Below are 17,772 nucleotides of genomic sequence, written 5' to 3'. Positions count from 1 at the left end.
ACCCCTCCCACCAAAGGCCAATGAATTCCAAACCCCAGCCCAAATATCCTCTCTATGTCCAACTGTGATTTTAACAGACGCACATAGTAGTCCTGCAGAAATCACTGACAGAAAGTACTGATAGAACACTGTGATACAAACAATCTTCTTCTTTGAATTTTCCTGAATTTTATGACATTAAAATAAGGGAGTTAAGCTTTTTACATTTTAATGCTTGTTGTTCAGCTGCCGTGCTTTATCTGTATTTCATTGAAACAATCATCACTTATTAATGATCGTGAAATAAAAGCCTTCCTTCTACAGGCAAGCAGCAACCCCCCAATATGGGAATAGTTTCGGTGACTACAAGATTTCTCATAAAATCTTTTACAGGTAATAATTCAAGTCAAAGGGGTGTGTTTATAGTGGAAAGTAGATATGTCCCAGGAGAAGGAGGGGGGTACTCCGATCAGCTGACAACCGGTTGACATATGGCTGTTAGCAGCAAACATGAGTGGCTGTACCTGTAAACCACATTCACCCATTTAGTTTATGAGGTAAAAAGGTGCCTTATCCTAGATTTTGCTAGTATTTAATTCTCATCTGCAGGTCCTGGACAGGTACACAAAATATTAAAGAATTTATAATTTAATCAAACATACAGTCTCCAAAAGTTGATTGTGTTCATCTGGACATGGCGTTTTCAGTGAGAGAAACGTTTCATCACTCATGCAAGTGACTTGTTCAGTTACTGGAGACTGAAGAAGCCTGAGGACTGTTATTAGATAAAATGAATATTGATAAAGTTTACCTTTATGGGCAGAATCTGCAGTAGAAAAAATGTGATAAATCAGAATATATCACATCGCGAGTTAAGTATTGTGATCATATCGTATTGTGGGGTGTCTGGTGATTCCCACCTCTACTAAATATGTTCAAACTTTTGACCATACTCTTTTAATGCAAAGTGGAGATGGTTAAGCAGAAAATGTTCTACATGCCACTGTGAGATGGAATGATCCATGAGAGAAGGCTGGACCATTCTGCTAAATGATGAAGAAACTCTACTAGAAGTTATTCTGCTAAAAGGAACAACTATGTCCAGATGTTATGACATTTATTTTCACATTTTTAATGCCAAAAAGAACATCAATTTAGATTTAGTTTGTTGTGGTGTTTTATGCTTTGTAATTTCCATCACCGCACAATGTTTTAATTTCATATTTTGCTGTGATTACCTTACTAGGTTGAGCATCATGGTCTCAATGCTGGCTTGTCCCAGGTGTTCAGAGCTGCCCTCTGAGTGGTTATCTAACAGGTTCTTCATGATGGCTATGGTCTGCTCCACAAACTGTGTGTTAGTGTCGTTGATGGGAACCTGAAAAAACGGAAAGCCACAACGTAAATGTCAGTAACATTGTTACTGTACACAGTGTTAAAGAAACAAAACAACAAACACACTTGGTGACTTTTGATAAAGGACTGAATTTTATCAAAGCTGCAGTGTGATGAACCAAAACAAAGAATTGTTTAAGAAAAATCTGACAATTTAATCCAGATTTGTTTTTGAGTCCTTGCCAGAAGAAAATTTGGGGATTTTTTGGGCCAAAACCAGCCATTTAACCAAAACTCCAGCGTTATTGACAGTTAACCATGTTAAACTCTCCTCAAGCAAGGTAATGATGATTCTTTTAAATATTATGAATATATATAATTAAAAAGTAATATTAATCCATTTAAGACTGATAAAGAACATTTTTCTGCAAATTACAGATACAGCCACTCAAAACTGCTGCTTTCAGCCAGAGATGAGCCGACAGTCAACTGTCAGCTGAAAGTCAGTCGCTGAGAGTCTCCCTTTCGTCCTTGGGGCGTATACTTTCCGCTATAAACACGTCCCTTTCACTCAATTGCATAGTGGCACCAAGGGATGTCGCTTTGTTAGGGGAAAGAAAAAATAAAAAACCCACACACTTTGGATAGTTAGTCATAGATGATTTTCTCAGTATTATTGTAGGGCCTTTACGTTATAATATAAAGCGCATTAAGGCAAGTGTTTTGATTTCATGCTATAAAACTGAATTTAATGGAATTTTACATTCTTTTGATAGCTTTTGCTGTAAACCTCTTCACCGATTAAAATCTAAAAGAAATTGATAAAACCTCATTTTCAGCATTCAGACATTTCATACTACAAATCCCCCAAACTATTTTCAGTTAACAGTTTTTCATTCATCCAATTCAAGCTAATCTAATAAAATAGTTACAATTTAAAGGAAAATTGAATACAAAAAATAATATTCTTGCACACAAGCTTCCTCAAAGATCCCAGCCTATTGTTTGCTGGGCTGATACTTCTTCAGACCTCTGTTTGAAATATGAGTACATTCTTCACTTTTCCGTGTAAGGTTGAAACTAAATACTTTGATTTATTCTTTAAATTTCTTCTAATTCTTACATTTGTATAGTCGCTCATTAAGACCAGGTTGAACGCTAATAACGCGATTCTTTGCGACCTGTTAGCACATGCAGATTTTCCACCTATAACTAAATAATAATAGTATTCTTGCACACAAGCTTTCTCAAAGATCCAGACCTGCATAAATACTACAGGTTGGATACTTTGCAGGACATGTATCAGTCGTTGGACTTGGAGTGTCCCTTTCACAGCGCAAAATTTTTGAACCAGAGTATTATATTGCAAATCACAAAGGCGATTTACTAAGATTAGTGGCAGACACCTTGAGTAAGCAGGCAGGACTGTGATCGTTACCGCTATGACGTAATTTATTTGGAAAGTGTAAATGGTGAGAATTACCAATGGTTTTACGCACAGTGCCAGAGCTTTGTGGTTCACTCCTACAGCAGTGTTTTATTAATCATCCACATATTTCTGGCTGAAACACACACATACATATTGTTGCACAATCTGAATTAGTTTAAGTTTCGATTTTGTAGTTTATATAACAAAACATACAAGACCCTACAATAATAATTTTACGCTGTCATGTTCAGAAACACAAGTCAGCAATAATCACAGAATGCAAGCATCACTTTCTGTCTGACCTGTTCGTGCACAACCTGTAATTTTTTGGCTGCAAACATATTAATATACATATTTAATAACAAGGCTCAACATTAGCCAGCAATCGGTCAGGATTCCAACAGGCACCCATCGTGGTGCTGTCACTGATGAGGCGGCAGTTTTAAGTGGCTGTATCTGTAGTTGTTTTTACTTTTAAAACTTTATCCACAATTTTCCAACAATACAGTTTATGTGTACTGAGGTGATTTCATAGGCTTTTACTGCTTCTGTCCTAAAATTGAAAAAGAAGGTCCTGAATAACAAATTATGCTACGTCCTCGTGTCACTGGATGGCATAAAGATTTTTGAAAATTGGATGAGGTTATACAGGAGGCTTTCTAAAGCTCAATTAAAAAAACGACTGCTATTAAAACAAGGGCCTATTACACAACCACATTTCTAATTTTTCTCCACTATTTGACACATTTTTACTTCCTAAGAAAATGGCTAATTTTTAACATTTATTTCTCTTTAATACGAACTCACCGGACCCTGAGTGTCAAAGAACTTGCCAATGCTGTTCTTGAGCTTGTTGAACAGCATGGGATACAGAGCTGGACTGAGCTCCAATCCAAGGAGATCCTTAACATTGGTGCGAACATGGAGGCCCACCCTGTCGTGGCCACAAACCAGCAGAGCCAGCAGCCGGTCCAGGAAGCGGCTCACAGGTGTCTCACTCGAGGCCGAAGAGCAAGAGGAGGTCATGAGGTTGGACACCTCACAAGGGCCCATAGAGATCATGGAGTGTTTACGCTCGGTCATGGAACCCATAGGTGGACTGTATGTGGGTGGGCCTGGGGTGCTGCGCTGCTGGAGGCACACACCGCCCAGAGCACACAGAAATCCTGTCATGTTGATCCACTCCTGCTGCAGGGGGATACAAAGACACTGAGGCCCAGTGGCACAACACCAGGTAAGCTATTTGTTACAAGTCTGCATTCAGTAATATCTCTGTTCATATTGCATTGTCTCAAAACAAAAATTCACATCAACAGCAACAAACAGGTCACCAAATCTTAGTTTGACTAATCAGAATTCTTTGAGACTGTTTTAATGATTGTAATGTTTAGGATTATAATTCAGTTTCCAAAATAAATAAGCTTCTAAAGATGACTGAATATAACACAATAGTGGACTTGCAATCAGGTAGAATTCAGAGCTGGTAAATAATCCATACCTGCTAAAAACTGGTGTCCTCTGCTACTGCCTCACTAGCAGTGCTCTTATATTTTATCTTAGTATTTTGTGCTTTCAGGTAAAACTAAGTCTGGTACTCCCAGCAAAGATGTGATACATAGAGACGGTAACTTCACATTTCCCTATACCTTACCTGTCCATCATCTGCCTTGTTTTTGGGAAAGTTGAGAATCTGTTTGGTGGCCTGGTCCCATTTAGCGTATGTGTCCTCCCAAGCCTACAACATTAACAAATTGTAAATTTGAGATCTGAAGATATTGTATAAATCAACCAAGAAGTCACCAGGGAAGGGTGATTACAAAAATAACAAAAAGCACATCAGTAGCCCTGAAAATGAATGTAAATTGAATGTTACTTCAATATTTCCTGGCGTAGGATGCTCTATCCTCCTCAACAAAGCCATCACCCTCTTCTGCAAGGTGGAGCGGCCTATGGAATTAAGAACAAAGCCTTCATTTAAAGACTTCTATTTTGGGATCTACAGACAATATAAACAGAAAACAATGACATCTAGATATTCCTAGTAAAGCAGGATCTAAAAAACTACTAAATCACAGTGTGTGCCTATTGTTTAGACCCTGCTTTTGCATTTTGGCTTAGTTTTTGATAAATGATGTCATATTGCGATACAATACTGTGCAAGAGTCTTGCACCAATTTCATTTCTTGATATTTTACTTCCAAGAAATAAGAGGGTTCTTTTGAGTGGTCCTCAGCAATAGTTCTCCAGGATTTTGTAAGGTCTTTCAATGACTTTCTTTAGACACTGACTGCTTTTTTTGCTGATTTCAGTCCACTTATATCTGAGTGTTTTCACTGGAATGTTTTTCTTTTGTTGTTTGTTTTCTTTTTGTTTGTTAAGCCATATAACACTGACGCATAGAACAACCAAGGATGAAAAAAAGCCACATAACTCAGCAGACAACTTAGCCAAAAACATTTTTCTATTATCTTTAGGCACTTTACTACTTGCAGCCTGTCATAAAATTTGTTCTTTATTTAAAAATAGCAAAGATAACACAGTTTGCTAACTACAAAAACTGAATTTTCACATCACAAAGGTGATTCTCACAGAGATTAAAAATTAGAATGTGTGCAGATTGTTCTTACAAAAATGTAAAGAAACTGAACAAGTGGAGGATAGATGAAGTGGTAGGTCTAAAAAGGTATGCCAAATTACATAAGAACTGAACTCAAAATCAAATGATGATTCTAAATATGAAACTTTTTGGTTTAATATTTATGTGAATCCTATTTGGATGCTTTTCTCGGCTTGAGTGAATTGTCTGACACACACTGGCTGCTGAGGACACACTTTGTATTTTGCTTGATTGAGCATGCATCAAAACGTGTTTTCCGTTTATTTTTTTGTTTGTTTTGTGCATCAAAGCAAAATCATTTACAATTTATTCATGTGAAAAGATTCATTAGATGGCATGAAGCCAAACTGGAGGATTACTTCTAGCTAAGGTACAGGCAACATACTTACCCGTTCCCATCATGTTGCTGACAGATGCCAGTTCACTGAAAGTCATATAGTTGGGCAGGATTGTCTGAACGGGCACCTCGTCAGCAGCACTGCGGATATCAGCTTCCTCACACAGGTGGCGAAAACAAGACATGGCCACCAGAACAGCTTCGGTGTCTGGGCTCCACAAGAACATGTAGAGGCACACCTCTAGCTTTGTCTGTGCCTGCCGACAGATGGGGATGCCACCACCCATGGTGGCACACTCCTGAAAATAGCAAGTAACATCCTGATTATACCCACCTTGTGGGACATCACATCATCACCCTTCCTGGTTCTAAGCCAATGAAACACATCTCGCAAGGACTAGACTGATCACTGGGGCATACACCAGAGTAATGTGCGTAAATAAATGGGGCTGCACCTTGTTTTTGAGCAAAAACTTGTTCCTGCAGATGAGAATCTCCCTCAGCCATTTCAGAACCTCTGTCCCATTAACAATTAGCTGACCGATGAGTTTGCGGCAAATTAGGAAGAGCACCTGTGAACTGAAAAGAAGAACATAAACAAGCGGTCCTGTAAATTTCAATGTTTATAACATCAACTGAGTATGTGCTGCTTTTTTTACACTATAACAACATAAAAGCACCTTTCAGAAATGCACATCTTTCCATTATTTTCCATTAATTCCATTAACAGTATCTGAAACTGTCGACTTCATATATAAATAAGTACTAAATGGTCATTTTTGAGGAAAAGTTCCAACGAACATACTGAGTCCAACCTACTTGTGTACACTCAATTTATTAGTTATACCTGCTGAACTGCTTATTAGCACAAATATCTAATCATCCAATCACATGAAAGCAACTCAATGCATTTAGGGTCATACTGTGACGGATCATCATCATATCTCATTACCTGTAATATTTTCATTTAAGATGTCCTGACTTAATTCACCAGTTCTAAAAAGATTAAAAGGGGCTATAGAGTCCCAATCAAAAGTTTTAGACCACTTGAAAAATAGCAAAAAAATCATTTGTTGCATGGTTGGATCTGAACAAGATTCCAAGTAGAGCTTCAAAATCCAACAAGAAGAAATGGGAGTGAGACAAAGCATTTTTTGGAGCATGCAATTTATTGCAAACAAGACTTCAACTGAAACAGGCCGTTTTACAAGCTGATGAAAGGTTTAGGACCACACCTCTAAAAAACCCTGTAGACCCCCCAAATCAGAAATCAAAATTCCAAACATGAACTCGGTAATGAATAGCTCCACCGTTATTGTTGATCACTGCAAATTTTGTTGCAGGAATCCTTGATGCAAACATTTACATGAGGTAGGTGGGAACATTTCTCCAAGTGGTGAAGACGAGTGCACGAAGGGAATCTACTGTCTGGAACTGTTGTCCATTTTTGTAAACTTCCCTTGCCAGCTATCCCCAAAGGTTCTCAGTTGCATTGTAGATTGGGGGAACATGCAGGATGGTCCAAAAGAGTGATGGTATTGTCCTGGAAGAAGTCCCTTGTCCTGTGGGCATTGTGTACTGTAGTTGTTACCACACAGACCTGGGCCCTCAGTCATGAGGGATGTTCTCTGCAACATCTGGACATAGCCAGCGGCCGTTTGACGACCCTGTACCTCTTGTGCTGCCCCCTCCACTGTGGTGGGTAGAAAGCAGCTCAGGTGGGATCTGCTTGTCATGCCAGTAACATTGGAAACAATCAGGACCATCGAAGTAAAAAAATTTTCACATCAGAGAATAAAACTTTCTTCCACCTTCCAATGTCCCATGTTTGGTGCTCTCTTGCAAAGTCCAACAGGTCAGTTCTGTGGCGTTTAAGGAGACGTTTTTTGTTTTTGAAGCCCTTCAGTCTTAGATGCCATCTGCTGATTGTGGGGCTGCCTTCAGCACCAGTAACAGCCTTAATTTGGGTTGAGGATCATCCAGTGTCTTGACAGACCCTCTCGCTCAGTGCTGGTGAAATTTTTGGGGGTCTTCCACTTGACTTTTTTGTTCCATAACCATCAGGATTCATTTAAGAAATCCTAAATTACTGTTTTGCTGCGTCCCACCTCAGCAGCGATGGTGTGTTGCGAGAGACCCTGCTTATGCAGTTCAACAACCCGACCACGTTCAAAAAGGGAAAGCTTCTTTGCCTTTGCCATCAGAACCTCATGACAGTGTGACTACTGGACAGAAGATGACAATGAATCCACATTTTTGCAAAACCTTTGATCAGCTGTTTCAGTTTAAGCTTTGCACGCTCAAAAAAATGTTTTGTCTCACTCCCATTTCCTCTTGTTGCATGTTCAAGTTCGACTTGGAACCTTTTTATCATTCAACCATGCAAAATATGATTTTTTTTTGCAATTTTTCAAGTGGTCTCAAACTTTTTATTGGGACTCTACTTTGTTTTATACTCTATGCCCCAGCATAGACTAGACATAATAATGTCCAAGAAGTTCCTGGCTTCAATGTCAAAATATCTTCTAAAACATATTCAGCGGATGGATGTAATATTGTTTGTGTTATGAAATAAAAACAAATTCACTAAAAGGCAAGAAAATGAGTCACAACCCTTTGGGACATTGCTGAGTCTTGATGGGAATGATCAAATTTAAGATCTCTAGCTTCTTCAAGAAAGATAAGACTGTTGTACCTAATGTCCCAAAATGTCTCTATGGGGGCATCAGGATTCCACAGCTCTATGTTCTCTGGTTGGTGCAGAACTAACAAAGCCTGGAAATCAAAAGAGCAAGAGGAAGGAGATTTTAGACTTAAGAGAAAGAACCAGGAAGAGGTAAAGATTAACAATCAAAAATAAAAAGATCAGTTCCTATCTCTATTATAATAACTTGCATAAGAAATTTACCACAATTCCAGAGACCGTGAGACTGTGTAAAATTTGAGACAAACCTCAAGAGATATCATCACTTTGGGTCAGAACTTTCAGAAAAAAGTATTTTTGAAATTGTTCTTTAGCCTTAAGCTGAATAAATAGCTTGAGCTGTGTGATCATATAAGTTCAACTAGCTCTTTCATTTTTTTTCCCTGTTTTATTTGTTTGTGTTTTCCACAGAACATATAAAACACTTTCTTAAATTGAAATAGGAGACAACAGCAATAATCAGTTGTCTCTAGTGAATTCTTGCTCCCACAGATGGATTCCACCTCTACAATCTTTGAATGGAGTTGTAGTTGGAGTCCTTGTTCTGCAGCTCAGCAAATCCCCGCAGCAGAACAAGAGCACCACGGCCAACTACAGTCAACAACTATGAAGTTGGTGTCTGTCTAACAGCAAGACAACAGACTTTAGAGAGAGAGAGCCGAATGGTATTAGGGATAGCAAAGTCCTGCTCAGCCTACTGACTGGCTAATAGCTGGATGTTATTAGTCATGTGAACATTCACATGTGTAAAACTGAAAGGAGTTTTTTCCCTTTTATTCCTGCTTTTCATTTTAAATATCTGTAGGAAGTGCACCGAGCATTGAGCATTGGACTCTGACCTCCATGGCTTCTTGTGAGAGCTGGGTACTGTTGGTTAGCGGCACCAGCTGCACAAGGCCAGTGATGAGCTCTGCTGTGCTGCTCTGCATCTCTGGAGCTTGTTTCACTGGATTCTGATACACAACGACACAAACAAAAATATGAGCATACTTGCAAAATATTGAAGTCGAAAGATATTTTTGTACCAGTTTAAACAAAGAAAAATATCAGTTGTTTCTAGCTGATAAGACAGTCCAACATAAATGTAGAGGGACTCACATGCAACATGAGTTTGGGGTCGGCATGGATGAGTTTAACCAGAGCAAGGAGGAGGCACTTGTAACTTCGAGTGTCCAAATCTGTGGCTTTCTCTTTGAACTTAAGGCTGGTGGTTTTCTTTCCAATAAATGTTAGACTCTGTAGCAGGCAGCAGAGAGAGAGGCAGAGAGAGAGAAAAGACAATATAGCAGTAACTAGTAGCCAAGTGTAATTATATACATGTATAATTATATTGCAGAGTTGACTCTTTATTGTAATAGTACAGTTTGTCTTTTGCCATGTTTAGTTGAGGCATGCTTTCTCTGACCTTCAGACAAGTTTGTTTAAATAAGTAAAACAGTTTACAATATCCTTATGCCTTCTCACCGGAGTCATGCGTAGGGGGGCATGTGTGCCAGTGCCTTGGGTTACACGGTTGAGGGTGTCTGAGAACATGAAGCGAAGCTCTCCAGAGTGGCAGTATACTGCATCAATCTTAGGCCACCAGTCCAGGTGGGACTGAAATAAAACACAGGACAAGAGATGACAAGTAAGTCACAGAACACTTCAAACTGTTGCAGGACCACTGATGTATGAGCCTATGCAAACTTACATTGTTGATTATTCTATGTAACGAGTTGACCAGGACAAAGTGAAAGGTGGAAGGGGATGACGAGGCCAGGCAGACCTATAAGACAAAGAGGAAGCACCCCGAGATTTACAGGAAACTTCTCATGTCATGCACCTTCAAACAAAGGTTAACATGCCATACAAGAAAATGAATATCACTTTTTTCCTGTCTACCTTAAAGTGCTGGTTGTTGTGAGGGTTAATGCGGAAACAGGACACAAAGCAATCCATCATGAGCTCCACATCAGCATTCTGACTGCCCGTTCCCCTCCAGAAGGGTTTGGCTGGGTTGAACAGCAGAGCCTGATGAAACACAGTCACTTGATGTCATTCACAAGCACATTTCTACAAAGACAAACTTCATCACAACGTCCTTATAGATAAATATAATAAAGGGACCAGTTACAGCAGTTACAAATACTGTTATATACAAAACGTATAATAATAATAATAATAATAATAATAATGGATACTTTATTGATCCCCATGGGGAAATTACTTGTTTTTTCTCTGCATTTGACCCATTCACTCAGTGAAGCAGTGGGCAGCCCACTAAGCAGGCGCCCGGGGAGCAGTGTGTAGGGACGGTACCTTGCTCAGGGGTACCTCAGGGTAGCCGTTAAGTGGATTCGAACCGCCGACCTTCCGATCATGGGGCGACCACTTTACCTACTGAGCTATCCCTGCCCCTACATATGTATAACATATGTAATAATAATGAATGAAGTAATATCTTTCAAAGCCTTTGGATGTTCTTTAAAGTCCGATCTGCATAATGATTGTTTAAGGATTGTCCTGAAAAACAGTAAAAGCCAACTGACTTGGAGCAAAGGCTGAGAAGGGGAACTGTCCTCAGCATCGCAACAGAGATGAAAATAAGACACACACACAATGCATTAACCTGCCTACTAACACACACACAGACAGCCAATGAAGACCAGCTTACACTCGTAATCATAGTCATATAGTTCATCAGTGTGAAACACGCTTACTAACAAATACCGAGTTCATCCGTTTCAGTGCCACCAATCAGTGATCCGTCAATAAACTTGGTGGTTAATACAAGTGTAAAATGCTTGCAATATGAAGGCACTGATCTTTTATTTGGATCTTTCAAACATGCATTTCTGTTATCATGCTGTCCTGTCAACTTGCAGGGTTAAGATTTGACATGTAAACTAACCGAGTGTCATCATGTCAGGGGAACATAAAATAAAACACCAGTGAACAGAATGTTGCAGATGGTTAAATGTGACTCAGATCCACCGCTGTATGCATGTGAGTGGAGACTCAAACAAACTGCTGTTATTCCTGCTTCTGATGAACTGGTATAAAAACTGCAGGTAGTACATCTATGCCTACATAAGCCTTTTTTTGTGGCTGCCGTCAGCAGCAGTCGGGGTATGCAATTTGTATTCTATGTGTTGGTATGAAAACAAGATGTTTATTTGTGACAGATCTGTCGAGTTTATGTTAGTCATGTGCAATACAGAATGTGTTGACATTTTGTAAAGGTTAAATTAAGAACTGTAAAAGGTCAAATTGTGAATGTCTTTTTCATGTTGAATAACATGCTTTATTGTTTATTCTCTATGAAAATTGATTATTTTATGTTGTTTTGTACAGTTCTCAACGCATCATTGGGGGCACCTGTGTCCACTAAATGCCAGAAGAAATCAAGAATGCCATGTGTCCGTTATTCAGCTTGGAGGGAGTTACAGTGAGAACTCAGTACGCTCGACATGAGGCGAGGAGACGAGGCGCTGTGCCTGCTGTCCACTGAGCAGCAAAGAAATCTGAAGATTCATCACACTCTAAAATCAGACAGATAAGACTGTGCATACGCCAGTAACCTGAGCAGCAAGCAGTTTGAACTTTTACATGGATGCTCAGACAAGTGACACGTTTAAAACAAGTTAAATATTAGGAAGAGGATCAACTTTGTTAAATACTTTGAAGGGCAACCGCAAGAACTAAAACTTGAAGTAATCTGGTGCTCTGCACATTTTTTCTAAGATCAAGGTTTTGTCCATTTAAGATTTTGATAGGTGAAGTCATTTTACATATTTATGTTATTTGGATGCTAGAAGTGTTAAAGTCTCACAACAAAAATACAGAGTGGATAAATTACATTTATTAGAAACAGGAAAGATTAACTAATTCTTCTAGACATCGACTCAAAGCTGTATGAGAGCAAATAGATGCGACTAGTCTCATGACTTGGCAAAACATAATCGCTTAAACTCTACGCGCGAATCTGATATTTTTGGAGGGTTTTCCTTTGTATTATTACTGATATTTTTCGCTGAGAATGTCTGATTAAAAATAACCAAATAGACTGAAATGTGATGGAAAATATGTACTTTACCTCATCAAACCACTATGTACTATTGATATGTAATTATAACTTTATTGTACAAAGAAGGAGTGAATGAAGACAGGAAAACAACTGACTGTAAACTTTGCTCAAGGGCATGACACACTTCATTATCTAGCTGGTGCCTACATGATGGTGAGAATTTCCCTCCCAACCACTGAATAGACAAAGACTGTATCCAGACAATGGCTATAAAGAAGCTGCTATAATTTTGCCTTTTGGTCAATGCTGGTACAAATTCTGTATATTGATCCTTTTGCAAAGTTTTGAACTTTCTTTCAATAAATCTCAGAAAATCAGTTTGGTTTCGATGCTCAAACTATTTTTCCCAAAATATGTACACCCATTTAGAAACATATTTGAGTGATAACTTATGTCCAGTATGTAGGCACGATGTGTGCGTTCATCTTTGATGTGTAAAGATTCATTACTATTCGCTATGTAATAATAAACAGTATTAACACAACCTAAGATTGAACAAACAGGAGGAATGCTTTTCAGAAAGTGGTCAGACCTTGAGATCCATGACAATGGACTGGACCAGGAGGAAAATGGTGGAATGATCTTCCCAGTTGATGTAAGTAGAGGCTTTACAAAGTTTGACACAGGCAATGGCAGCACTCTCCATCAGCTGTTTGCTTCCACCTTGCCCTGCTAAAGCTTTCCGTAAACTGTCCAGAAAAAGTTTCTGCAGATACAAAATGACAGAAAAGTGTGTGTGTAATTAAAATGTGACTGGAATCAAACTCTGTTTTATCTCTGTGTGTTCTTCTGTCACACCTTGTTAGCCTTGCTTTCTTCCACTGTGTCTTTGGAGATTGTGTGTGTAATCTCTGGACAGAGTATGAGGAGGATTATCTGCAGTGGCCACACTGCTGCCTTCCTCTTGGTACTCTCTGCAAAACTGTCCACCAGGTCAAACAACTTCTCTGCAGCTTCTGTACAAAGACATAAATACACACATTTAATGCCAGGAACATTGCCAGTCAATTTTTTTTAAGCCACTATCATGTATGTTAAATTTGAAATAAAACATGTACAGCTGACAATATTTTTCATTACTTATATATTCTAGAGCAGCGGTCTCCAACCTTTTTTGCGCCACGGACCAGTTTATGCCCGACAATATTTTCATGGACCGGCCTTTAAGGTGTCGATGATTAATTACAACAAAATAAAACTAGTACCAGTACCGAAAAAAAGAAAATTTATTCATAACACACGTGAAAAGACCCAGGAAAACCGAGTTAACGATAAAAACGATAACAAAATAACGCTGAAAACCGATAAAAACCCTGAAAACTATACATTTCACACCTGAGCCTCAACTCTCGCGGCCCGGTACCAAACGACTCACGGACCGGGACCGGTCCGAGGCCCGGGGGTTGGGGACCGCTGATGTAGAACATTAGAAAAACATCTAGAAAATTAAAAGAATCTTTTGATGGCTATTGAACTACTCTTCAACTACTTCTACTACTTACAAAGGGACCTGTCATCTTTTACTGCTGTTACTGTTTCCATTCAACCATCAGCTGAACCAGCAGTAGTAGTGATGTCACTTGTAGAATGCCATTCAAAAACTTTTATTGTTCTTACTGATTATTTTAAACATATATCGCTGGAGAGAATAGACCATTTCTACAGTACATCAAATGTGCCATCAGTATATTCAAACACTGCCAATGCATACAGTACCACTGCACACGCTCTGTACCACTTACTAAGCAGGCATGGAAGCTTTTTCTCTAACAGACTAAATCAGCTCAGCTGCTACAAGATAGCTGTTTGATATTGTCTGTGTGTGTGTTTCATTATTACTATTACTAAAAACAGTTGTAATAATACACAATCATATCAACCGTTCTAACAAAATAACTTCCCAGATATGGGGGTAATTATTTCTTCTCCATCATCTTATATATTAATATTATATTTAACTCTTTTCATACCTGCCATATCTGACTGTGGTCGCTGGTACAGCATGGTGAACTCATCTGGGTAACACTCCACCCAGTTCCAAAATGCCTGAAAAAAAGAAAAAGACGTGTCACATTTGCATTATTCACTGATATCATGCTTAAAATTATTTTGCACTTTTACAAAGAGAAAAAATTACCTTCTCTAAACTGCTGATGACTGCAAGCTGGGCAGGCTTCTTTAGAGCTCTGAACTTCATTACAGTTTCTAAGAGAAGAAAGCCAAACAGAATTTTTTCTTTAACATCTCTATTTCATAATTTCTCAATAAAAAACTAATTTTATTCTTCTAATAATTCCGTAGTCTGTTTACAAATAGTATAGCCCCAAATGTAAACCTGTAAGTGCATTAGAAACGAACCTTGTAACAGCCTCTTCAGCTTAGAGCAGTCCACATTGATGTACTGCATGAGCTCTATGTCATGAACATCAACGTTATCCTCTGAGCAGACGGTCAGCTCTTGAAGCCTGAAAAGACAAGGAGTGAATTCTGCTGTTCAGCAGTTACAAACAACAAGGCATAAAGAAAAGAGAGCTTAAAACATTAATCTGGAAATCAGAGGTACTCTCTGCTGACCAAATAACTGAATATTCATTATTCATACTACAGCATAACCCTATAATATTATAGGAATGGACCCTATGCCAGTAAAACTCAATTTGATATAATAATCATATTAAAAAAGAACTATAAAAATGTCATGAGTTATCAACTATATTCAGCAAATGTGTGATACATGACACATATCCCATAATTTGTAAATGCTCCACGTCTTGAAATAAATCAAGACTCGGATAAATCCAGACTAGTTTACCCTGCCCAGGATAAGGTTACCAGCCCCCCACCCTGAACCCACGTCTTAGGAGGGCGCTTGAAGGAGAGACCTGGTGGCCGGGCCCAAGTCTCAGGAGGAAACATCAAGAGCAGACCCTGAAGAGTCAAAGACGGAGGTCCTGCCAATCTGAATCTTGGCTAAAGTATAGTTCAAGGACCTCCACAACCCCACTGACACATCTTCCATAGAGGAAGCAGAGTTAAGAACGAGGCGGACAATTGACTTGGGGGTAAGGTTATTGAGGTAGTTGAACAATTCTCTGGTGGCAGGACCTCTAGAGTGGATGAGATTCACCCCAAGTTTCTCGAAGCCACGGTTGTCTTGGCTGACACACCTCTGCAGCTGCACTCCTGGATAGGCATTCAGTCCGATCTTTAAGATGGGGATGGGGGTGTGTGTTCCAAATATAGAGGGATAACACTCCTCAGCTTTTGGGCAGACCTATGGCAGGGTACTGGAAACGAGAGTTCATCCATTTATTGAACCTGGGATTCAGGAGGGACAATGAGGTTTCTGTCCTGGTGGTGGAACGCTAGATCAGCTCTTTATCCTCACAAGGATATTCAAGGGGGTGTGGAAGATTGAACGCAACCAGTCTACATGTGTTTTGTGGAGTTGGAGAAAGCATTCAACTGCAACCTTCGGGGTATCCTATGGGGGGTGTTTTGGGAATATGAGGGATAGCCATAGCCAGGTGATAAAAGGCCTCAGAATTTAATCTTTGCTTTTTGCAGATGATGTAGTTCTGTTGGTTTCATGTGCTCCAGTTTGGACTGGAGCGGTTCACAGCAAAGTTTGTAACAGTAGGAATGATATCTAGCACCTCCAAATTTGAGGCCATGGTCCTATGCCACTAAATGGTAGTGTGTCGACTCCACAGGATGAAATAAGATGCACCTGAGATCAATTTTGAATGTCATGGCAAGGGCTGTGATTAGTTATGCACAAGTTAGATTTTTGTTTTTTATTTTTAATACTTGTGCAAGAATTTCAAGCAAACATTTTTCACGTTGTTATCATGGAGTACTGTGCGTAAAATTGGGAGGTGAAAAATGACTTTATTCCATTTTGGAGAAAGTTTTTAACATGACATGAATGTGCAACAAGTGCTTTGAATACTTTCTGAATAAAGTATGCATGCACTACATTAAACCATTAGAAAGACAAAAGACACAGCAGAGAAAGCTTTCAACTCACTAAACTTTCAATCTGGTTCCAACCAAACACCAAGACACACTTAGATGATGCCCTTATGTGTACTGACTTAGAAATCATCTTAATAAATAATGAAAGTCACAGACCTCCACTGCACTATAATCCAGTACATCTTGACTTGAGAACATATACCAATAGGTCTGTATATAGTGTAAGTTTGCTTAGCCAAGGAGACTCACGAGTAAGTTTTTTCTGAGGTACCAGCCAGAAAAAAAAAATGGATTCAGTTTAAAATGCTAACCACACAAAGGATGTTTGTACATTTAAGACACAACACCCTAAACAGTGAATGAAAACAAACCCAATGCAATTTCCTATACACCAAGAAATATGTTCAACACTCACCCACAAAAACAATACAAAATGCCATTAACCAGTAAATTCATTCCACAAGGAGTCCATAACATCAGTAATAAGGAGTTGCTTGAGTTCACTCACAAAAGTGAAGACAAAAAACCAGAGTGGATTCCATATTAGATCTTGAGTTCATTCTTTGTTACTAAAAAAAGTTGCACAATCAAAACTCTACCTCAGGTTCTCCAATCCCCATGAAGCAAAACAAGGAAATGAGCCCAGCACATTCAATCAAAGTATCCTGAAGCTTTCATTCGTTTACTGTATTTCACACCCAAATAAGCTGCCACTGAGACCAACTAGGTTTAAACAGCTGGTCTGACTTACTGCACCAGAGTCAGTCTGGGTCATACTTCTGGCGATTCAGCATTTTATTTCAGTGGAGTGGCCCAAAAGAAGGCTAGCCCTACCGTGGATTTACTGGATATCGTGGATAAATGATGCAGAGTTTCAGCTGGAGGTTAATCTGACTGCTTCCTTTCTGGCGTCTTCCATCGCGAGTCCTGGCCCATAAAAAAGGAACATCTGTGTACAGTATAGTATACAGGAATATCTGTGTATGGCCTGGTAGTCCACAAGTCAAACTGGGACATTCCCCCTAGCGCGGCTGAGCATGACCAAGCTAAGATCATGTGTGACTTAAGAGATACAGACAGACAAACTGGTGACGGCTAACCATCGGGACATGGTAGTGGTGGACAAGCAGAAGAAGACGGCTGTAGCGACAGATAGCGACATTAGAGGAAAGGAAAACAAATAGCTCAAGAAATACCAAGGGCTGACAGAAGAGAATTTTGGTCTCATCTGATCACACTATGTTCTCTCAGTATTTCACAAGCTTGTCTAAATGTTGTTCAAGAAAATTCTAAATGCGCTTCAACATTCTTTTTCTACAGCAATGGA

At 39.2% G+C, this 17,772-nt stretch overlaps 1 protein-coding gene across 4 annotated transcripts in view; it reads right to left on the bottom strand.

Moving 5' to 3' along the window:
- Nucleotides 1-17,772, bottom strand: part of nf1a (neurofibromin 1a) — a 133,939-nt gene that overhangs the window by 85,563 nt on the left and 30,604 nt on the right. For 2 of the 4 annotated variants that reach the window (XM_026191694.2, XM_026191697.2), the window contains exons 5-21: nt 14,826-14,932; nt 14,605-14,672; nt 14,438-14,513; nt 13,266-13,423; nt 13,000-13,173; nt 10,283-10,411; nt 10,092-10,166; nt 9,866-9,997; nt 9,500-9,637; nt 9,241-9,354; nt 8,393-8,472; nt 6,153-6,276; nt 5,750-5,996; nt 4,617-4,690; nt 4,395-4,478; nt 3,551-3,952; nt 1,218-1,357 (exon numbers count right to left, since the gene is read on the bottom strand). In XM_026191694.2, coding sequence (XP_026047479.1) covers nt 1,218-1,357; nt 3,551-3,952; nt 4,395-4,478; nt 4,617-4,690; nt 5,750-5,996; nt 6,153-6,276; nt 8,393-8,472; nt 9,241-9,354; nt 9,500-9,637; nt 9,866-9,997; nt 10,092-10,166; nt 10,283-10,411; nt 13,000-13,173; nt 13,266-13,423; nt 14,438-14,513; nt 14,605-14,672; nt 14,826-14,932 — 2,322 coding nt within the window. The remainder of the gene's footprint in view (nt 1-1,217; nt 1,358-3,550; nt 3,953-4,394; nt 4,479-4,616; nt 4,691-5,749; nt 5,997-6,152; nt 6,277-8,392; nt 8,473-9,240; nt 9,355-9,499; nt 9,638-9,865; nt 9,998-10,091; nt 10,167-10,282; nt 10,412-12,999; nt 13,174-13,265; nt 13,424-14,437; nt 14,514-14,604; nt 14,673-14,825; nt 14,933-17,772) is intronic. The other 2 variants (XM_026191695.2, XM_026191696.2) reach the window with 2 other exon arrangements.

Source organism: Astatotilapia calliptera, chromosome 14, assembly GCF_964374335.1.
Source record: "Astatotilapia calliptera chromosome 14, fAstCal68.1, whole genome shotgun sequence".
NCBI classification, from domain to species: Eukaryota; Metazoa; Chordata; class Actinopteri; order Cichliformes; family Cichlidae; genus Astatotilapia; species Astatotilapia calliptera.
This window is presented reverse-complemented; position numbering and strand designations above follow the sequence as displayed.